This window comes from Hypanus sabinus, chromosome X2 (genome assembly GCF_030144855.1).
Source record: "Hypanus sabinus isolate sHypSab1 chromosome X2, sHypSab1.hap1, whole genome shotgun sequence".
NCBI classification, from domain to species: Eukaryota; Metazoa; Chordata; class Chondrichthyes; order Myliobatiformes; family Dasyatidae; genus Hypanus; species Hypanus sabinus.
Genome location: NC_082739.1, coordinates 29900396 through 29914349, shown reverse-complemented (window position 1 = coordinate 29914349; position 13954 = coordinate 29900396). Strand labels below are relative to the sequence as shown.

At 42.0% G+C, this 13954-nt stretch overlaps 1 protein-coding gene across 7 annotated transcripts in view; it reads right to left on the bottom strand.

Annotated features, from left to right (window-relative positions):
* LOC132385221 (rho GTPase-activating protein 32-like) overlaps positions 1-13954 on the bottom strand; it is a 556026-nt gene that overhangs the window by 399716 nt on the left and 142356 nt on the right. For 6 of the 7 annotated variants that reach the window (XM_059957165.1, XM_059957162.1, XM_059957163.1 and 3 more), the window contains one exon: positions 5892-5957. The exons of the other annotated variant lie outside the window; for it this stretch is intronic. In XM_059957165.1, the coding sequence (XP_059813148.1) occupies positions 5892-5938 (47 nt within the window). In that variant the 5' untranslated portion in view covers positions 5939-5957. The remainder of the gene's footprint in view (positions 1-5891; positions 5958-13954) is intronic. 7 annotated transcript variants of the gene reach the window in all.

The following is a 13954-nucleotide window of genomic DNA, read 5'->3' as shown; positions in this document are numbered from 1 at the left end:
AGCAAAGGTGCTTGACAAAGTCATTCTCTAATCTGTGTCTGGTTCCACTGATGTAAAGGTAGTCACACCGGAGCACCAGAAGCAATAAATGACACTGATGGATTCACATGGGCAGTGCTGCTTCACCTGGCAGGTGTAACATTTAGCATGCCTGGAGAGTGATCACGTTAAAGGATGAGCAGACAAGAAAATCATTGAGAGACAATCCCTGTGGAATGCAGAGAGGGGAAGGGTAGATGTGCTTTGTGGTGAGATCACGTTGAAAATAAGGAAATCTAGGCAACCTCTTTTGCAAGAATTTAACTAAGATTAGACGAGCTGGTCATTTGAGCCTCCTTTGTCCTTCATTCAGATCATGACAAAGGAATAAGAATACCTTACCTGTATCTGTACCAAGTATATATAGACCTCCGGTAAGGTTGTGGCGCACTCCAACACAGCAGCCTCTCCAGGGACAACTGAACATGCTTTTGTCTTGTTTAAACATTTTTTTTTACAATTGCAAGGCTATGTTGGACGTTTAAGAACTTCAAGTGCTGCAAGTGTACTTCATGAGAGAGTTGCTTGATAGCAGGGGAGCTCAAGGAGCTGAACTTGGTGCAGACCGTGTTGCTGCCTGTTACAGAAAGGTCTTGAATTAGGTGCGCAAAGGCGGTGTGCAATCCAACAGTGAGTGGATATTTTGGATGTTTTTCTTACAATCACAAGACCTTGTTGGACATTGGTAATGCAAAATACTCCAAGTCCAGTTCACTGGTTTATTGGAGAGACGGACAGCAAGAGTGCTGCGTGGCCTTGGCTGTAGTGAGGATTAGGCCTCATGCTGCAAGCTTGCCTGTTGCAAGCATCCAGGAGTGGAGGCGCCTGAAGCAGTGTGGCATGGCGCCCAAGCTGGATTGGGGGCTGGCTCTTCTCCAGTGTTTGCTCAGTGGAAGATGAGCTGGATTGATTGCTTATGTTTATCTGCTGACTACTGAGGGCTTGTTCTTGCACCCATGCATCATCAAATTTACAAGACACGTCATTCGGTGATGTCAGACACATATATATTTTTGAGTGAATGTTTACTGCTATTTGATGTGTGTTATGTGTGTCTTGGGCTGTATATGACTGATGGTTCTGTGTTTTGCACCTTAGCCCTGGAGGAATGCTGTTTTGGTTTGCTGTACTCATGGGTATTCATGTATGGTTGAATAATAATTAAACTTGAACTTAAACTTAAAAGGGATACACTTGATATAGAGAAGACTCACTAGACAGGTTTCTGGGATAGCAGGAATAAAAGGAGGATGTTGTATCTATGGAGTCAGTCTCAAAATGAGGGCTAGGCCATTTGGGACTGTAAAGAGGACGAATTTCTTTATTCAGAAGATAAACATTTGGAATTCATTTCAACTGAGGGTTTCCAATGCAGAGTCCTTGATTGCATCCAAAATGGAGATGGGTAGATTTCTGGATATTAAAAGTGTCAATAGATAGCAGATGAAAATGGAGCTCAATGTGATATCACACACAAGATGCTGGTGGAACACAGCAGGCCAGGCAGCGTCTATAGGGAGAAGCGCTGTCGACGTTTCAGGCCGAGACCCTTCATCAGGACGAGACCTTTCATCAGGACTAACTGAAAGGAAAGATAGTAAGAGATTTGAAAGTAGGAGGGGGAGGAGGAAATGCGAAATGACAGGAGAAGACCAGAGGGGGTGGGATGAAGCTAAGAGCTGGAAAGGTGATTGGCAAAAGTGATTAAGAGCTGGAGAAGGGAAAGGATCATGGGACGGGAAGCCTAGGGAGAAAGAAAGGGGGAGGGGAGCACCAGAGGGAGATAGAGAACAGGCAGAGTGATGGGCAGAGAGAGAAAAAAACAAACAACTAAATATGTCAGAGATGGGTTAAGAAGGTGAGAAGGGGCATTAACGGAAGTTGGAGAAGTTAATGTTCATGCCATCAGTTTGGAGGCTACCCAGCCGGTATACAAGGTGTTGTTCCTCCAACCTGAGTGTGGCTTCATCGTGACAGTAGAGGCGGCCATGGATAGACATATAAGAATGGGAATGGGATGTGGAATTAAAATGTGTGGCCACTGGGAGATCCTGCTTTCTCTGGCAGACAGAGCGTAGGTGTTCAGCGAAACGGTCTCCCAGTCTGCGTCGGGTCTCACCTATAAAAGGCTACACCAGGAGCATCGGACGCATTATACCACACCAGCCGACTCACAGGTGAAGTGTTGCCTCACCTGGAAAGACTGTCTGGGGCCCTGAATGGTGGTGAGGGAGGAAGTGTAAGGGCAGGTGTAGCACTTGTTCCGTTTACAAGGATAAGTGCCAGGAGGGAGATCGGAGATCGGTGGGAAGGGATGGGGGGCGACGAATGGACATGGGAGTCGTGTAGGGAGCGATTCCTGCGGAAAGCAGAAAGAGCGGGGGAGGGAATTTGGTAGTGGGATCCCATTGATACGTGATATGTTGGTTTATTATTGTCACATGTAGGGAGATAGGGTGGAAAAACTGCATGCCATGCACACAGATCATTTCATTACTACAGTGATCAACACAGTACAAAGGAAACAACAGAATGCATGCAGAATGAAGTCTCAGTTACAGAGAAAATAGACTGCAGGCAGACAATAAGGTGCGAGCTCATAACGAAGGGGATTCTGAGGTCAAGAGCCTATCTTAGATACTAGGGAACCATTCAATAGTGGGGTTGAAGCTATCCTTAAGCCTGGTGGTACATGCTTTCAAACACTGGTTTCTTCTGTATGATGGGGGTGGGGGGAGGAAGGACAGAATGTCCAGGATGGGTGGGTTCTTTGATTAAATTGGCTGCTTGACTGAAGCAGCAAAAAGTGTAAACAGCCAATGGAGGGCTGCTTCCATTATATCATTATAAACTGAGTTATGTCTACGACACTACATTTTCTTGTGATGGGCAGAGCAGTTGCCATACCAAGTCATGATGCATCTGGATAGTAGGTTTTCTATGGTGTATTGATAGGAATTGGTGAGGGTTAAAGGGAACATGCCAAATATAGCCTCCTGAAGTAGATGTTCTGGCAATATTTCTTGGCTATGTGGCTATGAGGACAGGCAGCTGATGTTCACTCCTAGGAACTTGAATATCAACCCCCTCAGCTCAACACCATTGATGTGATGACTGTAGTCTGTTTGTCAGAAAGTCAAGCATCCAGTTGCAAAGAGAGGCGTTGAGCCCCAGCTCTAAGAGCTTGAAGGTAAGTTTACTTGGAATTACAGTGCTGAAAGCTGAAGTGGAAGATCAGTCGTGATCTAGCTGAATGGAAGAGTGAGCCTGGAGAATCAATTGTCTACTTCTGCCCACACTTCTTGCACACTTCTAAATTCTTGAAATAGCTGAAGGCAAAAGCTACACACTGATGATAGCAAGGTTGAATAGTATGACGAACTCAGTATAAGGCATACTGTCGTGCTCCTCCATTAGCAGTTGTTGCACAAGTGTGCCAAAATCACATATTGGTTATATACTGGACTCAACAGCTAGAGATTTAGTTAACAGCCTTTTTAGTTACTAACAAAATTTCAGTTTGCTGTGAGGTTTCAATGACAACTGCTATACAACAAAGTGTACCAGGCTCTCAACCTGTGATAATACAAACTCAAAGTGGAACATTGGTTCCATATTAGGGCACAGTCAGTATGTGCAATCACTGACATCTGAAGCACAGGTAAGTTGCCATTACTGTTAAAACCTCATGACCACTCTGTCTGTTATGCTCTTGCAGCAAATTAAGTACAGTTGACAGTCTTTGTGAAGAATGTCTCAGGACTTTTAAACAACAGCCCTGTAAATTTCAAAATGTTACACCTCTCAAAATCTCTGGCCTGAATGGATTCATATCCTTTAAGCTCTTTGACATGGCCCACTTGACAGGCACCGGCAATGCAATTCTTATCTAAATGATTTTACATTTTTAAAATCAACAGGATGGTAGCTTTCAGTAAAGATTAAAATGTGGACTACCCACACATCAGTACTCAAAGGCTCAATTCAGAGACTTGTTCACAAACATCCTCAAAACCTCCAGCTTGAATTTTTTTTTAATCCCTCCTCCATCAACTTGTCCTGCTCTACATATTCTCTGCTCCTGTCCTCAACCGTTTCAATTAAATTACTTATAAACAGATGTACATCTGGAAGAAATTCACTTGTTCTTGGGAGTCTGCAAAACCTTTATAGCACCTATTCCTAAAAATGCAGCCTGGCTTCTGGAATTTGAAATTATGGAAAGCATTTAATACAGAGAATTGGATATAAAAAACAAACAGCAACCGACCTATAAATAATGCATAATTCTCTTTGTATTGTACTTCAAGTTTCATTGTCATTCAACCATACATGAATACAGCCAAGTGAGACAGTGTTACACCACGGTTAATGTGTAAAACACAGCACTAACAGTCACACACAGCACATGTGAGATATCAATAAAATACAGTCACAAGCAAAAAAAATAGTCCAGACCCTGAGCCGTAGAAATCTGCAGTCAACCACAATACAGCTAGCCTTCTGCAGAGTGAACACTGGGGGACAGGGAGGGAGGAGCACCCAGTGGAGCACATGTACTCCAACACCTCTGCCCTGGCAACTGTAAACAGGCAACATCGTGACTTGAGGCCTAGTCCTCACTATGACCGAGGCTATGCAGGTCCCTGACCACCCATCCCTGCTGTCCACCAGTAACTCGGACTCACATTAACAATGTCCAAATGGATCCTGTGATCACAGGAAAAGCGACTAAGATAGCCTCTCGCTATTAGACTGCAGGCCTCTTTCTTTACCAACTCTTCTGAAGCCTCTCTGTTGCAAGCAGCAGCATGATCTGCACCAAGTCCAGATCTTTCAGTTCCTCTGCCAACAAGCAACTCGCTGATGTGGTAGACCAGCAATACTTTTAAGTTCCTGATGTCTAGCAGGATCTTGTGATCATAAAAAATGTTTAAAAACAACAGCAGCACCCTTTGTTAACCCCGCAGAAGCAGAATCAGATTTAATATCACCAGCATCTGTCATGAAATCAAATGTCGCCATCTTACCGGAAATTAAGGTAAGATGGCAGCACATGAATGATCCTTCCTGATGCAAACACGTTCTGCTCTGAAGAGTATGTTGGCTGAAACACTGAGCTCCAAAATTATAATGCTATGGTCAAAACGGCACTAGACAGTGAAAGCACATGCTTGTTCTGCATAATTCCAGCAGAAATCACTTTGGCTCTATGTTAGTGGACATGTCCAACCAGAGGTATAAGAATTCCACAGCTGACAATTCTAAGGGATTATTTCTAACTCATGGTGCCCAAAGACCAAGATGTTTTGGTGCTTAACCCCACTCCACTTCAATAAAGCCATATTTCTAGCTGATTGGTTAATAGATACCAGTGCATTCTGTCAATAGACAACTGTAGCTACCTTAAAAGTCTAAGGATATGGTTCATTGCAATCTTGCCAAAATATATGGTTCAAATAATTTTCAATTGTTACTGCATTTTCTCCAATAGTCTTTTTATTCCATCTAGATTCAAAGAGTAGTTTTCCAAATTTTCCTCTGTAAGTATTGAATTACTGCTAACCAACTCCAAAAATTCTTGCACAACTGTCTCCGAAATTCTCCCACTGCAATGTACCACCTGCACCCTATTGCTGCACCAGATCCTCCGACACCCATGAAACCTATAAAAGACAATTCATTTTGAGGATAACACACAAAATGCCAGACGAACTCAACAAGTCAGTCAACATTTATGGTGGAGAATAAACAAAATGTTGTGGGATAAATATTCTCCTTGCTTACATTTTTGAAGTCTTTGTTGACGAAACTGACTTTGGAAACTTCCCTAGTCAGAGATTTACACTCACCTTACAAAATCATCTGAAGTCCCTCCAACACCAGTAGCACCCTCCATGTCACACTACAGCAAAAACCTAAAGAATAAAAGAGTCATTAGTCACATAACATAGCAACACTAATAAAGCAGCAGAAATGTTTGATCAAACTGAGGTACACATCAAAATTCAGACTAAAGTGATTATTTTTCCAACCAGTTCTAAGGCATTCAAAACCATGTCCTGCTATTATCTTCAGACGCAATATTCAATAAAGTATTCAAATGAAACACTGCAGGACTGAGTTTGATAAGCTGTGCAAAAGACAAGTTCTACAAATAGAAAAACAAAATGAAATAATAATAATAAATAAGAACATGAGTTGTAGAGTCCTTGAAGATGAGTCAGTTCAGTGTTGGGGTGAGTGAAGTTATCCCTTCTGGTTCAGAGCCCAATTTTCAATTTCTTCCTGGTCTATGAAGAGTTGATACTGATGTTAGGTGCAAAAAAAAGGGAAATATTTCATTCCCTGTAATGATAATTTTAATAAACAAAATTTTTGAAAGGAGTATAAAGCTGTCTCATCCAGCTATTTCAAGAGTCCACCAAAATTAAATCTGCATCTTTGCCACCTATTATAGTACACCAAATTCCCTCAATAATCATTTCACATCAAAAGTAACACTTTTTATTTAAAATTGGGGCTTTTTGCCATTGATTTACCTCAAATTTCTGGACATTTTCACTCAATAATTCATATCCTGATTGAGGACTTGACAAGATGTCACAGTGCCTAAACCAGCAGTGTACCTCCTTGCTGATCACTGTGGGAATATTCTCCACTGCTTCACTATGACAGAAAGAATGCACCAAAATGCACAAAAGCTGTCGCAAAGCATTTCAAGTATTCCTGTAAGCTTATCTAATGGCCTAGCATTGCATTTTACTATAAATTACATTGGGTTATTTCACATTTGATACTCTGTCAGGGACCACAAAAACAAAGGCTGTGTGCACAACAGTGAAATTGTTCCTCTCTGATCAAAACAGCATCCTCGCACTTTTACAACAGCTCTGTATGTTCAGAATTTTAAACTGAATGTATATCACTAAATGAGCCAGTTTAATAAGTGCAAATAGAATTAGAAGAGAAAAAAATCTGCTTCAGAATATTCTTCAATCATTTCACCGGTTTGTGCAGCAAAGACAGATTTAATATTACTATTTTCATCAGCTCAATGTGCTCTGTATGTGCCAGTTCAAGATGTTGAATGGACTGCCTACTTGATATCCACAAATCTTCCATGCAACTGTAATCCTTTATGCTCAATAAGCTACGCTTCATGATCAACAGCCTTGAACCAGGATACCATGGGCCTCTTCTTCATTAGAATTCGATTTACAATCATTGACTTATGACATGAATTTTTGTTTTGCAGCAGTACAGCACAAAGACAAAAATACTATAAGTAAATAAATAGTACAAAATGAAAGGAATAACAAGGTAGTTTTCATGGACTGTTCAGAAATCTGATGGCAAAAAGGAAGAAGCTGCTTGTAAATACTGAGGCTCCTGTACTGCCCACCGCAATGGTAATAACTCCCTGATGGTGGGAGTCCTGAATTATGTATCCTGCCTTCTTGACGCACAACTTTTGCAGATATCTCAATGGCATGGAGAGTTGTGGCTGGGATAAAGCTACAACCCTCTACATCCTCTTGTGATCCTGCACGTTGTGATCCTTCTCCATAGCAGGTGATGATCTAAACAGTCAAAGTACTCTGCACATCTATAGAAATTTCTAAGAATCTCTGCTAAAGTCTCTTTGGTGACATTATCAAATCTGCTCAAACTCCTAATGAAGTAGAGCTGCTGCTTTGCCTTATTCATGATTGCAACAATGTGATAAGCAAAATAGATCCTCTGAGATGTTGACACCAACAAGCCTAAAGCTGCTCACTCTGACTGCTGCCTGTTCCTTTGAATTCTCCCTCCATCGATTCCCTGGTCTTGCTGACACTGAGTGGCAGGTCGTTGTTTATCTCACTCCTGTACAACTCTTTCACATTGGAAATTTTACCAACAGTCATCTGCAAATTTACAGATTGTGTTTGAACTGTGCTTAGCCACACAGTCATAAATGCAGAGAGAAAAGAGAATTAAGAGTGGGCTAAGCATACATCTTTGAGGTACACTTGCATTGATTGTCAGCCGGGAGATGACATTATTATCGATACATACTGAATCTCCCGATAGGAAGTTAACGATTCAGCTACAGAAAGCCCCAGGTTTTAAAGCTTGGTGATTAATATTGAAGGAATGTTGGGTGTTGAACACCAAGAGTAATTGATATACTGCAGCTTTATGTATATTTTGCAGTTGGCTAGGTGCTCCAAGGCAGAGTGGCGAGCCAGTGAGATCGTATCCACTGTAGACCTGTTGCAGCAGTAGGCAGATTGCAAGGGGTCTAGTTTCCTTGCTCACAGCCGGTGACTTCAAACAGGCCTACTCCAAGAGTATGGTACTGAAATATTAGCAGTATATCTGTCCCACCAGAAGCCCCAAGCACCTTTGACCATTGCTCTTTCTCACTGCAAACAAACACTAACTGAAAAGTAGAATCTGAAGAAACAGAGGAAATTCTATATGAATGCTTTGAGTTAGTAGACTGGTCCATAATCAAAGACCCAACAGCCAACCTAGATGAGTCACCTTCATCAGGGACTTTATACCACAGAGTACAATCCAGGTGTGTCCCAAAATAGAAACAATGGATGAACTGAGAGATGGATTCCTTACTGAAGTCCAGCACTGCAGCGATCAAATCAAATCACCTTGACCTACACAAGAAATCCCAAGATACCACCTTCATAAAGCTATCAGGAATACCAAGAGACAATACCAGTCCAAAATTGAATCCTAGACCAGCCGTCTGTGTGGTAGGACTTGGATGCCATAACAGGCTACAAAACAGTCAGGCAGCAACGCCAACAACAGTAGATCCCTTACCGGTGAACTCAATGCATTTTATGCACATTTTGAACAGAAGGGCAATAAACGTCACCACCTACCCTAACAGCCTCCAACACATACGAATCCACATTCATCATCGCAGATATCAGATCAGTTCTCCAGAAAGCAAACTTGCACAAAGCACCTGGCCTGGATGGAATACCAGCCATGTCTCTGGATTCTACACAATCAGCTGGCAGTGGTATCTACAGACAACTTCAATCTGAGGTTCCCACCTGCACTATTAAAATTCAAAATAAATTTATCAAAGTACATATATGTCACCATATACAACCCTAAGATTCATTTCCTTTCAGACATACTCAGTAAATCCAAGGAACACAGTATAATCAATGAAATACCACAACCAACAGGGCAAACAATTAATAGGCAAAAGGCAACAAATCTCATAGTCAAAAGAAATTTTTTTAAATTAATAATAATAAATAAAAGAAAGCAAGCAATCGAGAACATGAGATGAAGGGTCCTTGAAAGTAGGTCCATAGGTTATGGGAACAGCTCAGTGATGGGGTGAGCAAAGTCATCCCCATTGGTTCAAGAGCCTGATGGTTGAGGGATAATAACTGCTCCTGAACCTGGTGGAGAGTCCTATACATTCTTTCTGATGGCAGCAGCAAGAGAAATCATCCCTGCAACAAACAAATAAGGAAATATGCCTTAATGACTGCCCCACCCCCAATGGCTCAGACATCCACCATCATGAAATTCTTTGAGAAGCTGGTTATAGCTCACATCAACTTCAACTGAACAGGAACTCTGACCTCTGAAATCTGCCTACCACTGAAGCAGGTGTACAGCAGGTCCATCCCCGGCCCGACATTCACCTCTAAAGCATTTGAATAATAAAGACATCTATAATCTGTCTATTTATTGACAACAGCTCCAATTTCAATACCATAATTCTGAGCAAACTCATCTCCAAACTCCAGACCTTGGAGTCAACATCCCTCTTTACAACTGGATCCTTGACCTTCCTAACAAAATTCCCTGGCCCTATCACTCTTCTCTGGAACTTCTGGACATAAAGACACCTACATCAGACTATTTTATATTGACTACAGCTTCACCTTCAATACTGTAATTCCAAGCAAACTCATCACCAAGCTACGGACCATAAGAGTCAATACCTAGTGGATCCTTGACTTCCTGGCCAACAGACCACAATCAGTACAGATTGGCAACAACACCTCCGCCATAATTATCCTCATCACTGGTGCTCCAGGTTACGTCCTCAGCCCCTACTTTACTCCCAATTTGCACACGACTGCATGACTGGAGTCTGCTTTAATTTCATCTCCAAGTTTAGTAGTGGGGTGAATTTCAAATACTAACGAGTCATAGAAAAGTACAGCATTTTAAAATAGCTAGTCGCATCAACCTGCACCTTGACCATAGCCCTCTATACCACTGACATCTACTTGCCTATCCAAACTTCTCTTAAACATCGAAATCGAGCTCACATGCACCACTTGCACTGGCAGCTCATTCCACATTCACAACCCTCTGAGTGAAATTTCCCCTCATGTTCCCCTTAAACTTTTCACCTTTCACCCCAACCCATGACCTCGAGTTGTCATTCACACAACCTCAGTGGAAAAAACCTGCTTGTATTTACCCCATCTATACCCCTCAATTTTGTATACAGTTATCAAATATCCCCTCAATCATCTACTTTCCAAGGAAGAAAGTTCTAACCTATTCAATCTTTCCTTACAATTCAGGTTTTCTAGACCTGCAATATTCTTGTAAATTTTCTCTGCATTCTTTCAACCTTGTTTACATCTTTCCTGTAAGTAGGTGACCAAAATGCACACAATACTCCAAATTACACCTCACCAATGCCTTATTGAACTTCAACATAACATTCCCATCTCCTCTACTAAACACTTTGATTTATGAAGGCACATTCCTCAGTGCCCTACAGTTCACTGTGCAAAACCCAGCCTGGCTGGTCCTACCAAAGTGTAACATCTTGCACTGGTCTACATTAAATTCCATTTGCCATTTTTCAGTCCATTTTTCCAACTGGTCCACATTGCGCTGCAAGTTCTAATAGTCTTTCTCACTGTCCTCCACACCCCAAATCAGTTAACATTATCATCTAGATCACTGACATAGATGACAAACACCAATGGACCCAGCACTGATACCTACTGCACTCCACCTGTCACAGGCCTTCAATCAGAGAGGCAACCATCTACTACCACTCTCTAGCTTCTCACGCAAAGCTGATATCTCATCCAATTTACTACCTCATCTTGAATGCCGAGTAACTGAACCTTCTTGACCAACTTCCCATGCAGGACCTTGTCAAATGCCTTGCTAAAGTTCATATAGACAATACCCACTGCCTTGCCTTCATAAACTTTCATGGGAACTTCCTTGAAAAACTCTTAAGCTTGGTTAGACACAATCTACCATGGAAAGCCATACTGACTATCCCTAATCAGTCTATTATTTTAAAAAATACTCAACTATGTGGTCCCTTAGAATTCCTTGGAATAACTTTCTCACTACTGATGTCAAGCTCACCAGCCTACAAGTTCCTGGTTGCTTTTTAGGGCCTTTCTTAAACAGAATAACAACATTAGCTATCCTCTGTTCTTCCAGTGCCTCATCTGTCACTAAAAATGATTTAAATAACTCAGCGAGGGCCCAAGCAATACCTGCACTTGCCTCCCGCAGGGTCCGAGGAAACACCTTATCAACCCTAATTTGCCTCAAGACAGCAAACACCACCTCTTTTGTAGTCTGTATAGTGTCAATGACCTCATTGCTGATTTGTCTCACTTCTATAGATTCTGTCTCCCAAGTAAATACAGATGCAAAAAATCCATTTAAGATCTACCCCCATCACTTTTGGCTCCAAACATAGATTACCATTCTGATCTTCCAGAGGACCAATTTTGTAACCCTTTTGCTCTAAGCATATCTGTAGAATCCCTTAGGATTCTCCTTCACCTTGTCTGCTCAGGCAACCTCATGCGTTCTTTTAGCCCTCCTGGTTTCTTAAAAGTTCTCTTGCACTTCTTATACTCCACAAGTACCTCATTTGTTCTGACCTGCCTATACCTGCTGTGCACCTTCTTTTTCTTCTTAACCAGGGCCTCAATACCTCTTGAAAACCAAGGTCACCTAAACGTGTTATCTTTACCTTTTATTCTGACAGGCACAATACAGGCTTTGTACTCTCAAAATTTCACTTCTGAAGACCTCCCACTTATCAAGTACGATTGTGCCAGAAAACAGCTTGTCGCAATCAACACTTCCCGTATCCTTTCTGATACCATCAAAATCGTCTTTTGTCGATTTAGAATTGCAACCCACAGAGTAGGCCTATCCTTTCCCATATTTACTTTGAAATTAATGACATTATGATCACTGGATGCAAAGTGTTACTCGACACACATTCCTGTGCCCTGCCCTGTCTCATTCCCTATTAGGAGTTCAGCAAGGTCTCTTGTTGAGATTTCTACATACCAATTAAGGAAACTTTCCTGAACGCATTTGACAAACTCCATTTCATCTAGTCCTTTTACAGTATGGAATCCCAGTCAATATGTGGAAAGTTAAAATCACCTATTATAACAACCTTATGTTTTTTGCAACAGTCTGCAACCTCTCCCATAAATGTGTTCCTCTAAATCCTGTGGACTGTTGGGTGGTCTATAACGTGGTCATACCTTTCTTATTACTCAGTTTCACCCATAAAGGCTCACCAGATGCATTCTTCAGTTTGTCCTGATTGAGCACTGTCGTGACATTTTTCCAGACTAGTAATGCCACCCTTTAATCCCTCCTGCTCTGTCATATCTAAAACAGAACCCTGCGATATTGAGCTGCCAGTCCTGGCCCTCCTAAAAGCTGAGTCTCACTAATGGCTATAATATGATAAATAACATGTGTTGATTCATGCCCTAAGCTCATCTGCCTTTCTTATGATATTTCTTGCATTGAAATATACACAGCTCAGCACATTAGTCCCACCATGCTCAACCTGTTGATTCTTCATTCTGTACAAGGTTTTAAAAACATCTGTCTCCATAATCTCTCCACTATCTGTTCTGGCACTCTGGTTCACATCCTCCTGCAATTCTAGTTTAAACCCACCCTATGCAACAGCAGCAAACCTTCCTGCTGGGAAACTAGTACCCCCCTCTAATTCAAATACAGTCTCTTCTGTACAGGTCTAACATTCCCTGGAAGAGAGCCTAGATAATCCAAAAATCTAATGACCTCCTTCCTACACCAACTCCTCAGCCACATATTAAACTGCACAATCTTATTTCTGGCCTCACTAGCATGTGGCACGGTTAGCAATCCTGAGCTCACAACCCTAGAGGTCCTGTCCTTTAACTTAGCACCCAACTCCCTGAGCTCACTTTGCAGGACCTCGTCACCCCCCATTCCCATGTCATTTGTACTCTTCCGTTTTGAGCTGCAGAGTCAGACTCAGTGCCAGAGACCTGACCACTGTGACTTTCCACTGCCAGGTCATTCCTCCTACCAACAGTATATAGAATGATATACCGGTTCTTGATGGGAATGGCCACAGGGTTACTCTGCACTGGCTGTTCCACCCCTTTCCCCTTCCTGTCACCCAGTTCCCTGTGTTCTGCACCTTGAGTGTAACTACCTCTCTCAATGTCCCGTCTATCACCCCTTCTACCTCCTGAATGATCCTGAGTTCATCCAGTTCCAACTCCTTAACATGGTCTGTTAGAAGCTGCAGCTGGATGCACTTTTTGCAGGTGAAGTCATCAGGGACACTGAAGGTCTCCCTGCCTTTGCACATCCCGCAAGAGGAGCATTCAACTATCCTGCCTGGCACTTCCACTGCTGTAACTGTGCAATTATATAAAAAAATACACAAACTGGGGGAAAAATTCTACCTACAGCTTTTTCGTCTTCTCTCACCCAAACCTCTCCGTACTTGAAGCCTTGAAGAGCTAAAATCTCAAATAACCATTAGATAGAATAAAGATATCCATTATTATTCAGCACATCCTGCTTAGCAACAAACCTGGGGTCATAATGATCCCAAAGAGCAAGTCAGGCAACT